We start from the raw sequence: 18,153 nt of genomic DNA, 5'->3' as shown, positions 1-18,153 counted from the left end.
GGCCCTCAGCCGCCTCGGGGGCATCTCTGGCCAAGCGCCCAATTTAATCAGATATGCTGCTTCTCCTGGGTCTCCCTGATGCCAGGCGCCACGTGCCACCCAGCTGGCCATCTCCAGGACACCCCCTGAGTTCTCCACGCCACCTTTCTGTGAACTTCTGTGAAATGCTCACATCCTGGCCACATAGCGAGGTCAGGGCGTCCAACCCCAAACTCAGCCCGCAACCACTGGGCCCCGGGTGAGCCTCAATTTCCTCCGACCTGGGATGCGTGGACCGGAGGGGCTGGGGCAGGGCCCTCCCATCCATACTTGTAGGAAAGGCCACTCACTTCTGGGGTAGAGCTGGAGGACATGGCTCAGGGAGGACAGACAGGAGGCAGGCCAATGCTAGTCCCCTGGTGACCCTCAGGGGAGACGGACGGGACCCCACCCTGGCCCATCACATCTGGCGGCAGTGGTGGGAGCAGGTAATTCCTGCTAATTCTGCTCTGCTGAACTCCCACTGAAAATATTCTTTTTTTTTTTTTTTTTTCTTTTTCTTTTTTCTTTTTACAGCCACACTTATGGCACGTAGAGGTTCTCAGGCTAGGGGTTGAGTCGGAGGTGCAGCTGCTGGCCTACACCACAGCCGCAGCACCTGGGATCTGAGCCACATTTGCAACCTATACCACAGCTCATAGCAAGGTGGGAACCTTGAGCGAGGCCGGGGACTGAACCTGCAACCTCACGGAGACTATGTCAGATTCTTAACGCGCTGAGCCACAACGGGAACTCTGAAAATATTCTTTTTTTTTTTTTTGTCTTTTTGCCATTTCTTGGGCTGCTCCAGCGGCATATGGAGGTTCCCAGGCTAGGGGTCGAATCGGAGCTGTAACCGCCGGCCTACGCCAGAGCCACAGCAACGCAAGATCCGAGCCGCGTCTGCGACCTACAGCACAGCTCACAGTAACGCCGGATCGTTAACCCACTGAGCAAGGGCAGGGACCGAACCCGCAACCTCATGGTTCCTAGTCAGATTCGTTAACCACTGTGCCACGATGGGAACTCCTGCAAATATTCTTAATTAATAATGTAAAGGTGACTTTTAAAAGATAGAGGACTCGGGGCTGAGGAGAGAGATGCAGGCCAGGGACTTGGGAAAGAGCCTGGAACCAAGTAGCTTCTCCCTGCAGGTCCTGCAGTCCAGCAGAGACCAACTCAGTCGGCTAATTCCACTGGTCATAGTACGGACCTCCAAATATCCTGATTTTTGTTTGGCACGAATGGTTCTAAGGATTTCCACCCTCTCAGCACGAGCTCTGCAGGGGTCAGAACCCAGCCGTGGTCCAGGCCACCCCCTGGGCTCGGCCACGACCACGGCAGCCTCATCTCCCCTCTCCCTGGTGACCCCTTGGCTGCCTCTGCAAGCCTGTGTTGGATGGAGGACTCTCCAGGTAATTTCTCCAGTTTTAGTTGACCCTGGGCTCACGGTGGGCTCTGCAGAACAAAACCCAAACACAAAACCAACCAAACAAAAAACCCCAAACAAACAAAACTGCACAAGTAAGTCCCATGCGGGCAAAATGGGGAACGCATGGCTTCTATCAAGTGCCGAAGATCCAAAGGCCACGCAGATGAGGCGGATCACGGCTTCTTCCACCTACAGAGCAGACGGACTCGACTCTAATCCTGAAATTGCAACCAAGAGCTCACACGCTGAGGGCCACTCCCCAGGCCCACTTCCTCCAGCCCTCGGAGGCACCGCCAAGGAGAGGGGCTCCCCAGAACCAGGAGGGATTGCTCACAGCCCAAACTTGAACTCTCTGAAGTCCTCCCAGGCGGCCCTTCCTTAGCCCGACAACCAAGCCAACAGGTGGGTCCAGGCTGGATGACGGATGTCACAACCTCCCGGCTTCTGCAGAGGCCAGATTCTACAGCCCTGGGGGTTGGTCTCGGACCCGAGGCCCCCAAGGCACAGCCCATCCAGTGACAGCCCTGGACAGATGTGTCTGCTGCCCTGGCCTTGCCATGCCTGGAGGCCACACTCCCCAGTCCGCGGCCACCTTTAGCCATGCTGGTGAAGATCTAAGCCTCCCAACAAAGCTGCCAAGCTCACCAGCCTCCTTATTCCGTCACTTCTGTCCTTGGAAGGACAACAAGGAGACTTGTGGCTGGCGGCCAGGAACCCGAGACAGGGAGAAGCCAAGGGCCACCAGCTGCCCAAAACTGGGGCTCAAGATTGGACCCACAGGAGGGCTGCCAGAGCTGGTGGCATCGTCTCGGACCCTGTGCAGCCCAGGCCTCGACAGTGAACACACGCGTGACAGTCAGACCCACGCATGGTGCGAGCTACTCAACCCCAGGGTGGGGACCAGACGCTCAGGCTCCCAGGGGAGAGGGCTGGGTAGCTGTGCTGCCAGGGCCCTGAGCTCCGAGTGCCTGGCCATCTGCTGCCCAGGCAGGGTCACCAGGAGCTGCAAGGCAAAGCCAGGTTTAGTCAAAATGCCCCCAATTATGCAAAAAAAAAAAAAAGTAAAATCTTACTGGGAAGGATGTTGGGATATCTGTTTTTTTCTCTGTTTTCTTCTTTGTTGGCCAGTTCAAAAGTTCCTTGTATGTGTCCAGACGGCAAAGACTGGAAGAAAACGCAGAGGCAGCGCTGAACGTGAGGAGCCCAACAGCGTATCCCCTCCACCTCCCCGCCCGCCGGGCGCGGGAATCGGGAAAGCAGGTCTCCGAGCCAATGGCCTCCAGGGCATCACCAACTCCCTCCTGCGGCCCGTGCACGTCCCTGGGTGGGGATGTGCTGGAGACGCAGGCCCGCCCGCCCTTGGGAGCTCTGTCTAGTGAGGCCAGAAGAGGTGTGGACAGGGGGACGACCCCACGGCTGGACCCCGAACTGCATCAAGGCTGGGACTGGCCTGTGCAATGCCCCCAGATCCCTGGGCCCCCCGGTCCTGGTCCAGAGCGGGCACCACACAAGTGAGGACTGGCCACGCAGAGCCGTGAACCGGTAGGTGGAGGAGCAGGGATGCAGGTGCGGGGCGGAAGGACGGACGGGAGGAGAGATGGGGAAGGACCTTTCTGGAGCCCCCACCTGCCGGGGACCTCGTGTGCTCTGCAGACCAGTGCGACAGGCACCGTTGCTGGGGGTCCTTGAAAATGCAGACCTGGGACCCCCAGGGGACCTGCACAAGCTGCCCTAATCCTCCTGCTGTCTTATGGGGGAAATGGGTCTAGGGGCTCAGCGAGGTCCCCAAAATTGACCTGCGGCACAGTGGGAGTGAGCCCCACCTCCTGACTTCAAGTTCTTTCTACCACTTGCAGCCTCTCGGGCTCTGCTGTCTCCCAGCACCTTCCTGTGTTCGCTGCTGGGCCCCCCTCCTCCCTCAGGTGGGCTCCTTGAACTGCACAGTGGGAAAGAGCTTTTTGAACCCCCAAATCATGTCCCTCAATATTCAACCTGGCCATCAGATGAACCAGGGGCCCCTGGAGCTCAAGTAATGACATTAAATTTACCAAGTGTTTATGAGCGCCAGGCACTGCGGGAGGAGCTGAGTCACCTGCCTTCTCAACCCCCTAGTATCAGAGACACTGGGACCACCCGTGTCTTGCAGGTGAGGAAGCAGAACCCCAATGCGGTTGTAGAATTGTTCAGCGTCACCAGACCAGCAGGTGGGAGACCGTGAGAAGGGACCTGGAGACGTCTGGGGACAAGCAACGGCTCATGCGTGTCCCAGTGGAAGGGCCCAGGAGACGGAGAAAGCCACACAGCACAGCCTGGGATCAAAGCTGAGGCCCGAGTCAGGTCTGCAGCCCCCAGTGCCCAGGGCCTCCTTATCCGGGGTCGTGGGTTGGGGGTGTTCTCCATTACAGACTCAGGCATTGCCCACGGGTAACCGCTCTGCCCCCAGACTTGGTGGCCACAGGCAGAGGCCCTCCAGGGCTGGTGCAGATGCCAGCCCATGGGCGCCTGGACATGGCTGGTGGGCAGTTCTCTGCCAGAGCAGCACCTCCTCCAGTGGGACCCCTCCATCAGAGCTGTTGAATACTGACCTGCTTGACCTAAGCGCCACATGAAATGGGTGGCCACATTCTAGAAGCTTCTTTTTGCTTAGATCCCAAAGCTTTTTTGATCCCAGCACTGGAAATTAAAGTGAGGCATGATGCTGTCACGGGGGACACGGGATCTTACGTGTTGGTCAAAACCCATAGACCAGGCAGCCCTGAAACCCTAACCCAGGCTTTAGTTTGTCAGAATGAGTCAATACTGGCTCTGCAGTTGTGACAAACGTGACACACTTACGCGAGATGCTAGTAACTGCGGAAAGAGCGCAGGGAAAGATGGCGTGTGTGGGAACTTGGTGCGTCCTGCTCGATTTTTCTGTAAATCTAAATCCGAAAATACAGCATCAACACGTGCTGTCAGTGTTTCCCCCTGTGCGTGAAGGGTATCTCGGCTTCGTGAGGTCGGACTAAGGGAACTTCCTTGGACGGGTCATGCAGGACCTCTGCCTTATGCTAGCTCTTTGTATATACAATAAAAATCGAAAAACTCCAAAGAAAATCTGCTCTGAAAAATAGGTTCTTAAAATAGAGAAATTAAAAAGAAAACAAGAAGGCAAAAAGAGTCCTTCTTCCTGGCGGCAGGAGTGGGGCGAGCAGAATAAGGCACTTGCTTTGGGTGCAAAACTGAAAGGGGGACCCCCCCCACCCCCGACACATATTCAAGGAGTTCCTATTGTGGCTCAGCAGGCTGTCTTCATGAGGATGTGATTCGATCCCCGGCCTCGCTCAGTGGGTTAAGGAGCCGGTGTTGCTGTGGCTGCGGTGTAGGCCGGCAGCTGCAGCTCCGATTCGACCCCTGGCCCAGAATTTCCATAGGCCGCAGGTGCAGCCGTATAAAGAACAAAACCCACCACCCCTCCCAAAATCATATTTGAATTCAGTATCTTAAAAAACATTAATGCAAAATGTCCATGATGACCAAAATATCAAACTTTAAAATATCAGCAGGATCCGTAACAGCAGGGTGACAAGCCGTGCTGGAACCCGGGCAGCAGGACACACCCGAGGGACCCTGTCTGTCCTTACAGTTGTGCTCTCTGTTCACCACGGGTTGCCTGCCTTGCCTTTGATGTTTCTAAAAGCCACAGGGACATATTCCTTCTCCAGACCACTGAGTGTTCTGGAGCCCCTTACATGCTGCACCCAAAACAAGTGCCTCCCCGCCTCACCTTCTTCCCAGGCCCTCGCCTTGGTGAGGGAAGCACAGACAGCGAGTTCTGACTCAGCCCTCCCGCAGCCAGGCCCGTCCCCAGCCTCCACACGGAGAAACCCGAGTGCAAGAGGAAACAGGACCAGAAGGAGGTGGGGGAATGGTCCTGCAGCGGCCCCCACCTGGAGAGTCATTTTGAAAATGGAGAATTAACTTCTCTTGTCATGCTGAGAAGATTGCAAAACAGTATCGCTTGGAGCTGTCTTTCGATATGACCTAATTTCTCAAAAAAAGAGGACATGTTTGGAAACAATAAAAGGAAGCAAGAGAAAGGCAGATGAGGTGTGTGTTAACAAAGACGCCAGAGTACGATCTAAACGCGCCATCTCCTTCCCAGGCCCTCGTTGCTTCTGGGTGGAAAGTCACTTGTCTGCAGCAAGTGATTTCACGTCTTCAGATGTCAGGAGTGCACAGCGCACTGCTGTATACGAAGTCCACTGAGTCTCACATGGGACCTGTGAGGTCATGAAGGCATCCCCCGACCCCACCTTCCTGGAAGGTGCAAGCCGGCTTCCAGAAGGCGAACTGAGGTGCCAGGGCCAGGGCGCCACAGGCAGAACCAGGACCAGGCAGCTCCCCTGCTGGAAACCTGTCCTCTTTCAAGCTCAGCGCTCAGGCCGTGGCCTTACGTGAAATGAGGAAGATGCGCAAAAGGAAACTCAAAACACGGCCAGGGATAAACACTGAGCAGCCAAAGCCAAGATAACACGTCCCAGTGTGCAGAGTGTCTGACTTCCTGTGCATCCATGCACCCACGACTATGTCTGCGTGTATATATCCATCTTACTCATCTCTCCACCTATCGATCTATTTATCTGTCTATCCATCCATCCACTCATCCATCCTCTATCTCCCTATCCATCCATCCACCCAGCTCTCCAACCTTCTATTCATCCATCTCCCTTCCTTCCTTCCTTCCTTCCTTCCTTCCTTCCTTCCTTCCTTCCTTCCTTCCTTCCTTCCTATCTATCCATTCATCCATCTATCCATCTATCCATCTATCTATCCATCCATCCATCTATCTATCTATCTATCTATCTATCTATCTATCTATCCATCTACTTATCAGGTTCACAATTCACAAGACCTTAACAAAAGGTTAGCAACACAGGGAGGTGTCACTAACACACGTGTATTTCCGTTGAGAGTCAGATGAACCAGTTTGCTACCATCAGGACTGCACTAGGTGCTAAATCTTAGCTGTTGCCATCTCAAAGTTCACGGAGGTAACTGACCCGAAAGAGCCACAGCAGGGAGAAGGCACTGACTCAAGCAGACACTAAGGGCCGTCGAGGCAGAGCTAGTGCCCCTCAAGGCAACCCCGTGACTTTGATCAACGTTGTGCAGGAGGGCCTGGGGGCTCCCCTCTCTCAACGTGAAACTGTCGCTCCGTGGCCCGCTCGGGCCCTGGTCTTGTAAATCATTGAGACAACAGGGTTCCTGTCTCGCCGGATTTTAGAACATGGCTCTTGGGGCGTCTGAGCCTCAAGGAGGGTCCGAATCTCTCCTTCAACCGTGTCCTCTCATAGCGGGAATGAGGGTTAGTGGCAGGGCACCGCGGTGGAAAGCGGGTTTCCTTGGTACTCCGATGGGGACAGTGTCACGGTGGATGCAAGCGTTCTGAGCCTTGGGGCTAATTTATCCTGAAACACAACATCCCGCACCCCAGCTCCCTCCCACACAGTGAGACAGAGAGGCTTCAAACTCACGTTGAACTCTTCTCGAAACCGCTTGCAGTCATCCGCTGACCGGATGCGGATCTCCTCCTCGAGGTGCCCCACGGGGATGGGAAAGTACTTCTTGGGCCCCGAAGGGGACCGGCTGAGAAGCATCACCCTTTGCTGCTCTGTGGGATCAACAGAAACAGGGCGCCATTGAGCCCTATTCTCAGATGGGTGTCTTCTCAGCAGGCCTGACTGACCGACCACGGTCCTGGAGAAATGACACAACTGCAGCGCGGATGCTCTTCTCAGATCAGGGAGCCCGGGGCCAGTCTCCCATCACGCCCCTACCTCACTCACAAGGGACGGATGGAAGTCCCTCTGGCCCATATGACCTGCTCCCACCACCCAGAGATGCCCTATCTTCCCAGCTCGCTCCCCACCGCCTCCCCACCCCGCCCCTGGCTTCCAGCCGCTGATCTTTCCACAGACAACCTCGGTGGCTCCCCCTCAATTGCCCAGGTTTGAAACAGAGTGGAGTGATGATGGGTTTCTGGGGGCAAATCGGGAACAGACTGGGAATCAGTTAGGGTACGAGTCTCTCTCAGCTTTGTCTTCTTTGTAACAAAGAGTCCTGGTTACTCAAAAGCCCCAAAAGAAACAAAAGAAACCACCCTGGGTTTGGGGGGAGGAGGGGCAGGGAGCATGGAAAGGAGACGGGCCAGAGGGCAAGGGAATCCCCAGCAAATTCAGGGTGAGAGAGCAAGAGAAGTCCCTGGCGCAAGCGTCTCTTCCTGGATGAGCCGCTGTTCTCGACCAGGGCAACAGAGCCTTGCTGTCACTTGCAAAAGGGCCTGTCCCCACCTGCAGAGCCGTTCTGGAGCTCCAGCAAGAACTCCCCCAGGGCTTCTTCCTGGGACAGAATGATGAGCACTCTTCTGGATGAGCACGGGGATCCGCCTCACCAGCCACACCCTCCTCCCTCCCACCCAGGCCCTTGGAGCTCGCAGGGCAGGGAGAAGGGGGCGGAAGGTGGCTCCTGGAGGCTCTAGGTGTCACCTGACCAGGGTCACCCGTCCCTCAGGGCTGCAAAACTGCCCTCCTGCCTCGGGCCGAGGTCCTCCGCTGCTGTTCTTTGCAGCGTCTATGTTGGTTTAGCGATTCATTTGAAGTCTGGCAGCCCATTTGCTCCCCCAAACTACGGAGCAACCGGGTGGCAAGGGGACTAGAGGAAGCTGCAGTCACCGGTGAGGACGGATATGTTTAAAAGCCTCTGCCTCACGTACCTCCCTCGGGCATCTCAGTGCGTGGGAGGAAAACCAACGCACTTTTGTGAGCAGCCTTTGCCAGCGAGGAGCTGAACGTGGGACCTAAGAGAAGGGCAGGAAACGCCCCCGAGGGACCCTGAGTCTCCCGTTCCGCTCCCAGCAACATCCACTCCCCTGTTCAGCGGAGCTGAACACAGCACGGCTTCCGGGGGGGGGGGGCCTTTGGAGAAGGTAGGTTATGAGCCAGCCCGTCTCCTCTTCGAATGATCTTAAAGACTTATTAATAAATGTTAGATGCCAAAATCCTGTAAAAGCGACAGGATGTGAAGTCTCTCCCCCAAAGCCACAAACTGAAATGCCTCAAACGTCTGTTTCAACCCAGACAGCAGATGAGAACATTTCTGAACGGGTGACACTCTCGGGTTATAAACGACAGCCTCACCCCAGGAAAAGCCAGATGAAAGCCCCAAAGCTGGAGGAGTGTGTCGCTTAAATGATAAGGAAGGCACGTGCGCTCCCAGCCCCCGGCCGGCCCTGTCCCCCGACCTTGCTCCTCCAGGATCCCGTTGGGCATCTTCTTGTCGTTGGCGCTGACCACCGCTTTCCTCTGCTTCCTGAACCTGAGGGACACGGTGGCGTGAGCTGTCGGCCCAGGGCGCGGGCCCAGAGCCCCCCAGCCCCGGGGATACCCACCAGGTGAGCCGGGAGAAGCTGTTCCTGCTGCTCATGGCTGAGCCACCGCCACCGGGTCCCGGCCCTGCAGTGCCGCGGCCGCCGCCCGCCCGCCGCCCGCCGCCACCCAGCCCCGCCCGCCCGCGGTCGTGGCATCATTTCCTCCTCCTGCAGGTCGGGGCCAGTCAGCGCCCGGACACTCCTACCTGAAGTAGTAGGCGGCGAGGAGCAGAAAGAGGAGGAAGAGCAGCAGCGGCAGCAGCAGCCAGGCCAGCAGGGGCTGGGGCGCGCCGGGGTCCGGGGGGCCTGGGGGCGAAGCGGGTCCCCGTCAGGACTCGAGGGAAAGTGGGGTCTGGGCAAGGAAATGTTCCTGACACCCGACCTCACAGTTTGCAACGCAGCCCTGCCGTCTGCTCTCCTTCCCTGATGCCAGACCCCACTTGACAGTTTGCAAACGCCTCCCTTCGTCAGCCCTGCTCCTTGGTCACCAGAACCTCACTTCACGCTTGGCACGGTAGCCCCTCCATCCGCCCTTCTTTCCTGATGCCAGACCTCACTTTGCAGGTCACAAATCCGTTCTCCCTCCATCCCATCAGCCCTGCTTCCTGGACAGCAGGACCCCACTTTACAGTGTGCAAACTCCACCCCCCCCCATCGGCCTTTCTTCAGGACACCAGAACCTCACTTTGCAGTTTGCAGACTAGTCCCTCCCTATTAACCCTTCTTCCCTGAACACCAGAACACACTTTACAGTGTGTAAAGCATCCCCTCACCAGCACCGCACTTTATAGTGACCTGGCCTCCCAGAGCCACAAGCTCCCAATCCAGCCCACGCAGGGGAAAGCTGGTCACCAGGCACCAGCCTGGCTTCCGTCCATCTGTCCTTCCTCAACCAGACAGAAGGCCCCACATCCCTGGACCCTCGTGGCTGCCTTGTGGCCACCCAGGACCTGCCTGCAAGCCCCAACTCCAGGGGGCTCTGGTGGCCTGGCCGCCACCGTCAGACCCCACTCCTGCCCCAATGTTCTGACTCAGCTCCTGCCTCCCCAGAACGCCCTGTCGCCCCCTCCTCACTACAACATCCCCTCACCCAGGAGTACCTCAAAGCTCCCTCCTCCAGGAAGCCCACTTGGCTGCCCTCCAGTGGATCCCAGAGGGGCCCAGCATGCCACGAGCACACTCTCCCGGGTGAACGGGCCCAGGGCGACCACCTTCTCAGCGGAAGCCCCTCAAAGGCAAGAACTAGGCCTCCGTCTCTCTGAGTCAATTTGAACCCCTGCGAGGGCACCACAGCCTTGCGGCCCCCACCTCACACTACCCGCCCCCGCAGATCCTGAAGGTGTGAAGGGGGTCTCTCACCCCGGGCTGTGGCTCCCCGGGAGCAGGCCAGCCCTCCGCCGCCTGGGCACTGTGCTGCCTCTGGCACCCCGTGTGTGGTCAGGGCACATACCCTAATAGTGACGAGATGGCACCGGCTCGAGCGACTGTTAGAGGCACAAGTGCGCTGAGGGACAGTGCTGAGGAGGTGGCCCTGGCCACCATAAACCTGGCCAACCTACAAAACACCCTTGTTCTGGGCTGCCCCAACGCCTCCTCCCTCTGGCTAGCAACGCTCCCAGGCCACGGGGGTTGTAGTTCGAGGCTGGGCAGGGGGCCCCCTCCCCTCGCCACTGCTGCAGAGCACCCCCACCACCACCCTAGGGAGCTGACCTGGCCTGAGGCTGCCCCCCGCAGCTCTCCGGGCACCCCTCCCCACGCTGCCAGGACCACGGTGCAATCCCAGCCCAGACTGATGGGGGGACACCTGCTGCCAGGGGCAGAGCCAGGCCCAGCCCTTGAAGGGCCTAGCTGCTTCGGAACCCAATAGCCCCATGCCTGCCCGTCTGGATGCAGCTGCAGAGCCCGAGCAGTGCCCTCAGCTCTCCTGGGCGTCACTGCTCTGGCACTAACCACTTCTGCTTTGTTCAGCTTCATCTTGGCTTGACTGACTGGCCCACTGGCAGGTCCAAAGGCTGGGTGGACCCTGCTGAGGTTTCAAGCTTTTTGGCAGCTTCAGGTGGGCTCCTGGATCACAGAGAGCCCACCCCTGGGACTGTCGGGGGCTCCAGGGTCCTGCCTCCACGTGTACATCACCTGGAGTCAGGGCTGCAGTTACAGACGAGGGCAACTCCATGGCACGTCCTCCAGGATGGGGCTGAGGGACCCAAGGCCCCAGAGAGGGTCTGTGACCATGGACAGACGTGACTGATCACAGGGACAAGTGGGTTCCTCTGCTCGGGGTTTCTGTCAGTTGTTAGCAGCTGCCTCGTCCTGGAGGCCAGAGCTCAGGCCGGAACACCCAGGGGCTGGCAGCTGGGGGAGCCCCCTGGTGCCACAGAAGGCTGGACCCAGGTGCTTAGTCCTTTCCATTCACCAGAAGAAGAAATCTAGATGTTTACGTAAAAATTATGACTTTTATTTTTGCTTTTTACAGCTGCACTTGATGCATATGGAGGTTCCCAGGCTAGGAGTCGAATCAGAGCTGCAGCTGCTGGCCCGCACCACAGACACAGCAATGTGGGATCCTTAACCCACTGAGTGAGTCCAGGGATTGAACCTGCATCCTCATGGATACTGGTTACTGCTGAGACACAACAGAAACTCCCAAATTATCTGACTCTTAAATATGGGGAAGCAATTCAACCTAAATACAATTTGACGAGCAGGGTGGGTCAGAAAACCCTCCGCAGGCAGGGCTGTGTCCCCTCGCTGACAAACTCTGCTGGGGAGTCGGGGTGGTGACTAAGAGGGAACTCCGAGTCACTTTCTGTTTTCATTTCGCATTGATGTGGCCCAGACCAGGTGGGGCTGAGGGTCAGGGTGGGGGAGCAGAGGGGCTGCTCCCGGAGGTACAGACTTAGTGGGCCCCTCGGAGCAACCTTCTCCCCAAATCTCCCCAAATTCCATGCAGCCAGTGCTCCAGGTCAGGTGTGTAAGGCTGTTCATGCACATCTACGCCTATACACACCTGAGGACTGCGTGCGTGTGTGCATGCATGCAAGTGTGTGTGTCTGTGTGTGTGTGTGTGTGTGCTGGCTTACACGGAATCTGGTCCTGGATGCTGAAAGTCAGGGGCTGCCACGTGCCTTCTCCCCTTCATCATGCATCCACACACTTATTTTTTGCCTTTCTTTAAATGGTTTTTATTTTTTCCATTATAGTTGGTCATCTGCAAACTTAAACTTGGGTGGGTGGCCCCTGGTGCGGGGAGGGGCCACCTGCGAGGTGGGGGCGGGGGAGAGTGTGATAGAGAGAGCCTATTTCTCTTGGATTTTAGCAATTCTTTTAATTTGTGTCAATCAAATACATAAATGAATACCAGCCGAATTTCCATTTCCCTAATTTCTAGGAAGTGAAGCATCTTTTCATGATTCACAAACACAGTGAATTAGATTTTCCTATTTCGCCTGGTCAAATTCATTACCATTTTCCTGCCATCCTCGCTTTTCTTGCTAACGTTTAGGAAGCCTTCCTGCCGTCTGGACAATGACATTTTGTTACACAGCTTGTAAATGTTTTACCCTCAACTCTTCGTGTGAAAAGAAATGTCTCCTGGGGATGCTTTAATACCCCTTGTTCGGTGAGCAAATGAAGTGATTTCTGGTTATTTGGGGATGCCCAGGGAACAGGCTATCATCTTAAGTGGTGCGCCACTCCTGTCTCAGAGAACAAAGTCTCAAAGGGCCCCGCGCAAGGGTGGGTGTCCTGTGGGACTCTAGGCCACGGGAGCCCATTACTCACACAGCGGAGGCCCCGAGGTGGCAGGGACTCCCCTTGGGAGTGACGCGATGCCACAGCCAAGCCTGCAGAGCTGCGGTGGGGTGAGTTTCACGTGCACTCTTGTGGGCAGCTCACAGGACTGCCCCTCATCCAGAGGACACCTGACATCCACAGCAAAACTATCAGCCAATCGGTTTGTGTGTGAGTGAGCAGAAAGGCCCAGGAGTGGGGAACCGGTCACCCTGACCATGGCCTGAGGCGCCCCCTGCAGGTGTGTCCATGCAGCCTGTGCGTTTCTTCCCTAACTTTGGGAAAAGGGTGCCCTGCCTGGTTGCATTTTTGGTTAAACGTTCCTGTAGGTGCTGGACATCGGGCCAGCAGGGGCCAGCTCCTCTCTGCCTGGCCCAGGGAAGCACGGTCTGAGGGTCCCAGGCCACAGTATCTGGCCCGGGACTCAGCACCCCGAGGGCCAGCTTGAAATGAGAAGGCGTGACGACGGCAGTTTCTGTTTGCTGGGGCTTCTGGTCCTCCTTTTCTGTGGTTTTGAATCGTGGGGTTTCAATGTGAAGAGGGTGCTGCTCATGGTAAGAGACGATCAGGCACCCGGAACGGCTCTCCGAGCTGGGGGCCGAGATCAGCTGGGACCCTCGCTTCTCCCTCTTCTTAGGGGCACTTGTTAGATGTTTGCCCAGGGTTAGGAAATCATATGAAGCCCCCGGGCTGGATGGGGACTGAACTCCCGACCTCGGGCTGGATGGTACCAAGTCTCATCACCTTGGCCAACCTCTTCCTGGAGGGTAGCTGGTCATTTTTGTGTTCCTGAAGGCTCGTGACGACCATGTTGTGATGCTGAATTTCATGTGTCAACTTGGCTGGCCACAAAGCATCCAGATATTTGGTCCATATATCTGAATAATCTGGGTATTCTATGGGGGTGCTGTTTAGATGGGATTCTACATTTCAGTGAGCAGTCTGAGAAAAGCAGATGGCCCTCCCAAGGTGGGTGGGCCACACCTAAGCAGTTGAAGCTCTGGATAGAACAAAAAGCCATAGCCTCCTGGGCGTAAAGAAGGAATCCTTCCCACTTGATTGCCTTCCAACTGAGGCATCGCTCTTTGTGCTTCTGCCAGGCTTCGGGCTGAAACCGGGACACTGGCTCTGCTGATCTTAGACGTACCTGCTTCCACCGTCATGTGAGCCAGTTCCTCACATTAAATACAGAGAGAGATAAATGCATCTATCTTATTGATTCTGTTTCTTTGAATAACCCTGACCAATACACCAAGGGATACTCTATCTGAGAAGTACTTGAGTTTGAGGTCTGAGGTCCTAGGGGAAGGGAGGAGGGGACGGAGCAGCAGTGTGGGGACCAGCAACAGACCCCCGTGCAGAACAGGGGTTCAGCCCCTGCCGGTTACAGGCTCCCGCTAGCCCTGCCATGGGAAGGAGCCACAGACGCAGACAGGCCTACAAGTCTACTAGGGAGGCGCGGGGTCACCCAGGACAGCCGTATCAACCTCTTGGGGACCCAGAACTCACCCAGCTGGGCCTCCTTTGTGTCAGGCATACGTCCAAGAAGGAGATGCCACACATACCAACGCTCAGGAACGTTAGAGTCTGGCTGGGTGACAGGCCACCTATGACACTTTCCCGCTAAAAATGGCCAACAGGGTGTTCCCATTATGGGTCAGCAGGTTATGAACCTGAATTGTATTCATGAGGATGTGGGTTCCATCCTTGGCCTTGCTCAGTGGGTTAAGGATCTGGTGTTGCTGTGAGCTGCAGTGTGGGGCACGGAGTCAGCTCAGATCCAGGATTGCTATGGCTGTGGCTGCGGCTGGCAGCTGCAGCTCAATTCTGCCCTTAGGCTGGAAACTTCCACATGCTGCAGGTGGGTCTGTAAAAAGCCAAAAAAAAAAAAAAAAAAAAAAAAAAAAGCCAATACACTGAGTCCTCTACACCCAAGCACGGTCATCTCTCTTAATCTCAGGCACGGCCAAGAAGCAGGCACTATAACCACTCCATCCACAAAGCAGGATGCTGAGGCATCGGCACAGAGAGGTTCAGTGACTCACGCAAGGTCACCCAGCCATGAGGCGGCAGAGCTAGATGTGAACTGGGCAGGCGATCCAGGGGCATTCACTCCAGTTTCTCTTCTTCTCCCTCTCTTCTTCCTTATAACTTCGAAGGGCATTTACTTTATTTTACTGATAAGATTTATAAAACACACCCATTTTCAGCACACCATACAAGGGCGTTGAGTAAATTCACAGAGCGGGGCAGCCATCACCACCGTCCAGTATTAGAACTCGTCTCCCAACCCAGTAAGACCCCGCCTGCCCATCTGCGGTCCCTCCTCGTCCCACCCCCAGCCCCAGTCACCCACTAGTCCATGTCTCCACCTGCTCCGGGCAGTTCACCCACACGGGCCCCCACAACACGTGTTCTTCCTGTCTGGTCCCCTAGCCTGATTCCGAGGTCCATCCATGTTGCCGCATAGGTCGGTGGATTCTTTTTCCTTTTCTCCTTTCAAATGTCCACAGTATAAAAAGGCGGGAAACTAGAATACTGAACCCTGCGGACCTGCCCCCATCCTCCTGGATGCGCTGTGTGCAGGCCGCCCACCTCCTGCCCCCCGCCCCCCGCCGCAACTCCTCGCCAAGTCACTCCTACACAACCTGTGGCCTCAGCCCTAAATATTCAAGTAGGCATCTCTAAAAGGTAAGGACTCTTATTTTTATTTTATTTTATTTTTTGCTTTTTTAGGGTTACACCTGCAGCATAAGGAAGTCCCCAGGCTGGGGGTCGAATCGGAGCTGCAGCTGCTGGCCTATGCCACAGCCACAACAACGCAGGATCTGAACTGCGTCTGTGACCTACACCCCAGCTCATGGCAATGCTGGATCCTTAACCCAAAGAGCAAGGCCAGGGATCGAACCTGAATCCCCATGGTTCCTAGTTGGATTCGTTTCTGTTGTGCCATGATGGGAACGTCCTAGAACTCTTATTTTTACATTTATTTATTTATTGTCTTTTGTCTTTTTAGACTCGTGGCATATAGAGGTTCCCAGGCTAGGGGTCTAATTGGAGCTAATCTAATCAGATCCCACAGCCACAGCAACACCGGATCTGAACCACATCTGTGACCTATGCCACAGCTCACGGCAATGCTGGATCCTTAACCCACTGAGCCAGGCCAGGGATCGAACCTGCAACCTCATGGTTCCTAGTCAGATTCGTTTCCACTGCATCATGATGGGAACGCCCCAGGACTCTTATTTTTAAATAAACTTAACCACTATGTCAATATCTCCCCTAACAATATTAATTCCTTAACGAATGTCATCAACTGTCCCACCAGTGTTTAAATGGCCCCTCCTGACTCATCAGTGTTTGCTTAGGGCTGGATTGAATTGGGTTCCGCACAACAGGTGGCTCTCTTGCCCCCACGGCAGCTGCCACTGACTCTCAGCCCAGGGACTGCGTCTGCTGCCTCCTGAGTGCTAAGCTTTGCTCCGGGCAAGTCCTGAGTCACTGCTGCCCAGCCAGCCTGCTTTACAGAGTAGCAGTGTCAGAAGCTCACTAAGGAAGCCCACCGGCCGCCCATCACCCGCAAGGTCCTGCCAGCCCACCGGGAGGAGGGGCAGCTGGCAGTGGGGACAGAGAGGCAGAGGCAGGGGCCTTACCTGCGGTCGTAGAGTTCTGGTGGCTCGGCGGTGTGGTGGTCTCGTTGGCCTTAAACGCCTTGGCCAGGGGCACGCTAACACCGGCCAGCAGGAGTGGACAGAAGGGCTCCATGGCGACCCTAGAAGAGGCAGGACAGGGTCAGAGGACTCGGGGAGAAAATCGGTGGGGTGGGGACAGGGTGATGGGAGGGGTGTTTGGGGAGCATCGCTTTGTCGATCTGCCTTTGGGGAGGGGTCTTTGCATTGGTACGATTTCTACCTGCGCTTGGAAATTAATTTCACCTTAGAACAAGCCAGGTTAGCAACTCCATAAACCATCCTCAGGTTATAAAAGCTCCCGCTGTTCAGGTTAATTTCATTTTTAGTTTCGGTTTTTTTGGGGGGCGGGGGAGAACGAGGACCTGGAGGTGCCTGGAGAGAATAAACTCTGAAAACATTGTGGGGTCTGGGATGCTGAGAGGCTGGGTCACCAGACTTCTGGATCGCCAATGCTAACAGCTTGGTGACCAGGTAGGATCATGTCACTGTGGCCATGGCGACAAGGTGGGATATTTCCTCTTTGCATCACAGCAGCCCAGAGAGCATCAGTGCCCTTGGCAAAGAGCACAGGCTGGGGAAGGAGGTAGGTTAAGCAGTCCCTGGTCACAGCGCTGAGGGGGTAGAAGTGGGGTCTTACCCTCCACAGAGAGGCCACCTCCACTGTCCCCCGGCCATGACCACACCCCGGCCCTTATTCTGAGTGCTGGCCTTGACTACTGCCCACCTGAGCTATGGGACAAGGTCCCCAAATCTCTCCAGCCCCGGCTGGAGCCTGACTAACTGTTGTAAAGCCCAGCGCCGTCCCCTCACTCAGGAGGTATTAAGTGACAAGAGGATGAAGGGCTGGCATCACGTCACTGCTCCTCTGAGCCAAGCCCTTGGCCTGAGGCTGTCATGGATGGTCTGGCTTAATCCTCACAACCCCAGGGGCTGATGGTCCTGCATCTGATTCAGTTCCGGTCTGAACTCTCAGGGGAAGCAGAAGGCAGACCCCCCCCCGGAGGAGGGGCCACGGTCAAGCTCATCCATGACAGAGCCGCTCGAGCACCTTGGAGACGGAGGGGAGTATTTACTGGGTGGATGGGTGGATGTGCTGCACAGACCCGACTGCAACGTGGCTCAAACCACCGTGGCTCTCTTTCGCCCGGGAGACCTGCAGTGGTCACCTCGGGTCCCCACCTGGCGCTCCGTTTTGCCAAGATTCCATAGGTCCTTGGGAGCCCTGACAGTGACCGCTTGGTGGTGCAGAAACCCCTCCTAGAGGGCACACCACAGGGGAAAGCAGGCAGTGGCACCTGCCCAGTGGGATCCAGAGCTGGTGATGCAGGCGTGTCCTCCCCCAGCACATCCCCCTCCGACTCCAGCCACGAACCCCGACGACCATCAGCCTGGCTCCACAGGCGGCACTTTCCTGCAAGAAGCCTCCCTCGGGAATGTGAATGGACCAAAGCCAAGAAACACGGGTTCCTGGTAGTTAGAGAAGGTTTCCGAAGGAGCACAAAAAACCCCAAGCACTTTTCAGCAATCAGTGCTATTAACACAAAACCGACTGGAGCACATCGTGACAATTATCCCAGGACAACTATCACAGCCGCAGCAACACTCTCAGTTCCTTCCTCGTTTTTTGTTTCCAAAATGTATTCGCAATTTACAAAGTGAGCCATACACAAAACAGCTCCTGTCCCGTGAGCACCTACTACGTGCTAGGTCCTTTCTACGCCTATATCACCCTCACGATGACTCCCTCCTGGAGGCTCCACGGAGGAACTGACCCAAATCCAGTCCAGAGGAAATGCAGGAGCCGTAACTCG

General features: G+C 56.1%; 1 protein-coding gene across 12 annotated transcripts in view; it reads right to left on the bottom strand.

The window, feature by feature from the left end:
* PTPRE (protein tyrosine phosphatase receptor type E) overlaps positions 1–18,153 on the bottom strand; it is a 162,189-nt gene that overhangs the window by 29,761 nt on the left and 114,275 nt on the right. For 9 of the 12 annotated variants that reach the window (XM_084995931.1, XM_084995932.1, XM_084995930.1 and 6 more), the window contains 5 exons: positions 16,304–16,422; positions 9,065–9,164; positions 8,733–8,806; positions 6,967–7,103; positions 2,524–2,614 (listed from right to left, as the gene is read on the bottom strand). In XM_084995931.1, the coding sequence (XP_084852057.1) occupies positions 2,524–2,614; positions 6,967–7,103; positions 8,733–8,806; positions 9,065–9,164; positions 16,304–16,422 (521 nt within the window). Of the gene's footprint in view, positions 1–2,523; positions 2,615–6,966; positions 7,104–8,732; positions 8,807–8,879; positions 8,960–9,064; positions 9,165–16,303; positions 16,423–18,153 lie in introns of those variants that run through there. The other 3 variants (XR_014827187.1, XM_003359399.5, XM_084995937.1) reach the window with 1 other exon arrangement.

The sequence above is a fragment of the Sus scrofa genome, chromosome 14 (assembly GCF_054392235.1).
Source record: "Sus scrofa isolate SSC_HxYL_T2T_F1_AM1 chromosome 14, Sscrofa_HxYL_maternal_Yorkshire_Landrace_v2.0, whole genome shotgun sequence".
Lineage (NCBI taxonomy): Eukaryota > Metazoa > Chordata > Mammalia > Artiodactyla > Suidae > Sus > Sus scrofa.
Note: the sequence above shows the minus strand (reverse complement) of the source record. Positions and strands in the feature narration are given on the sequence as shown.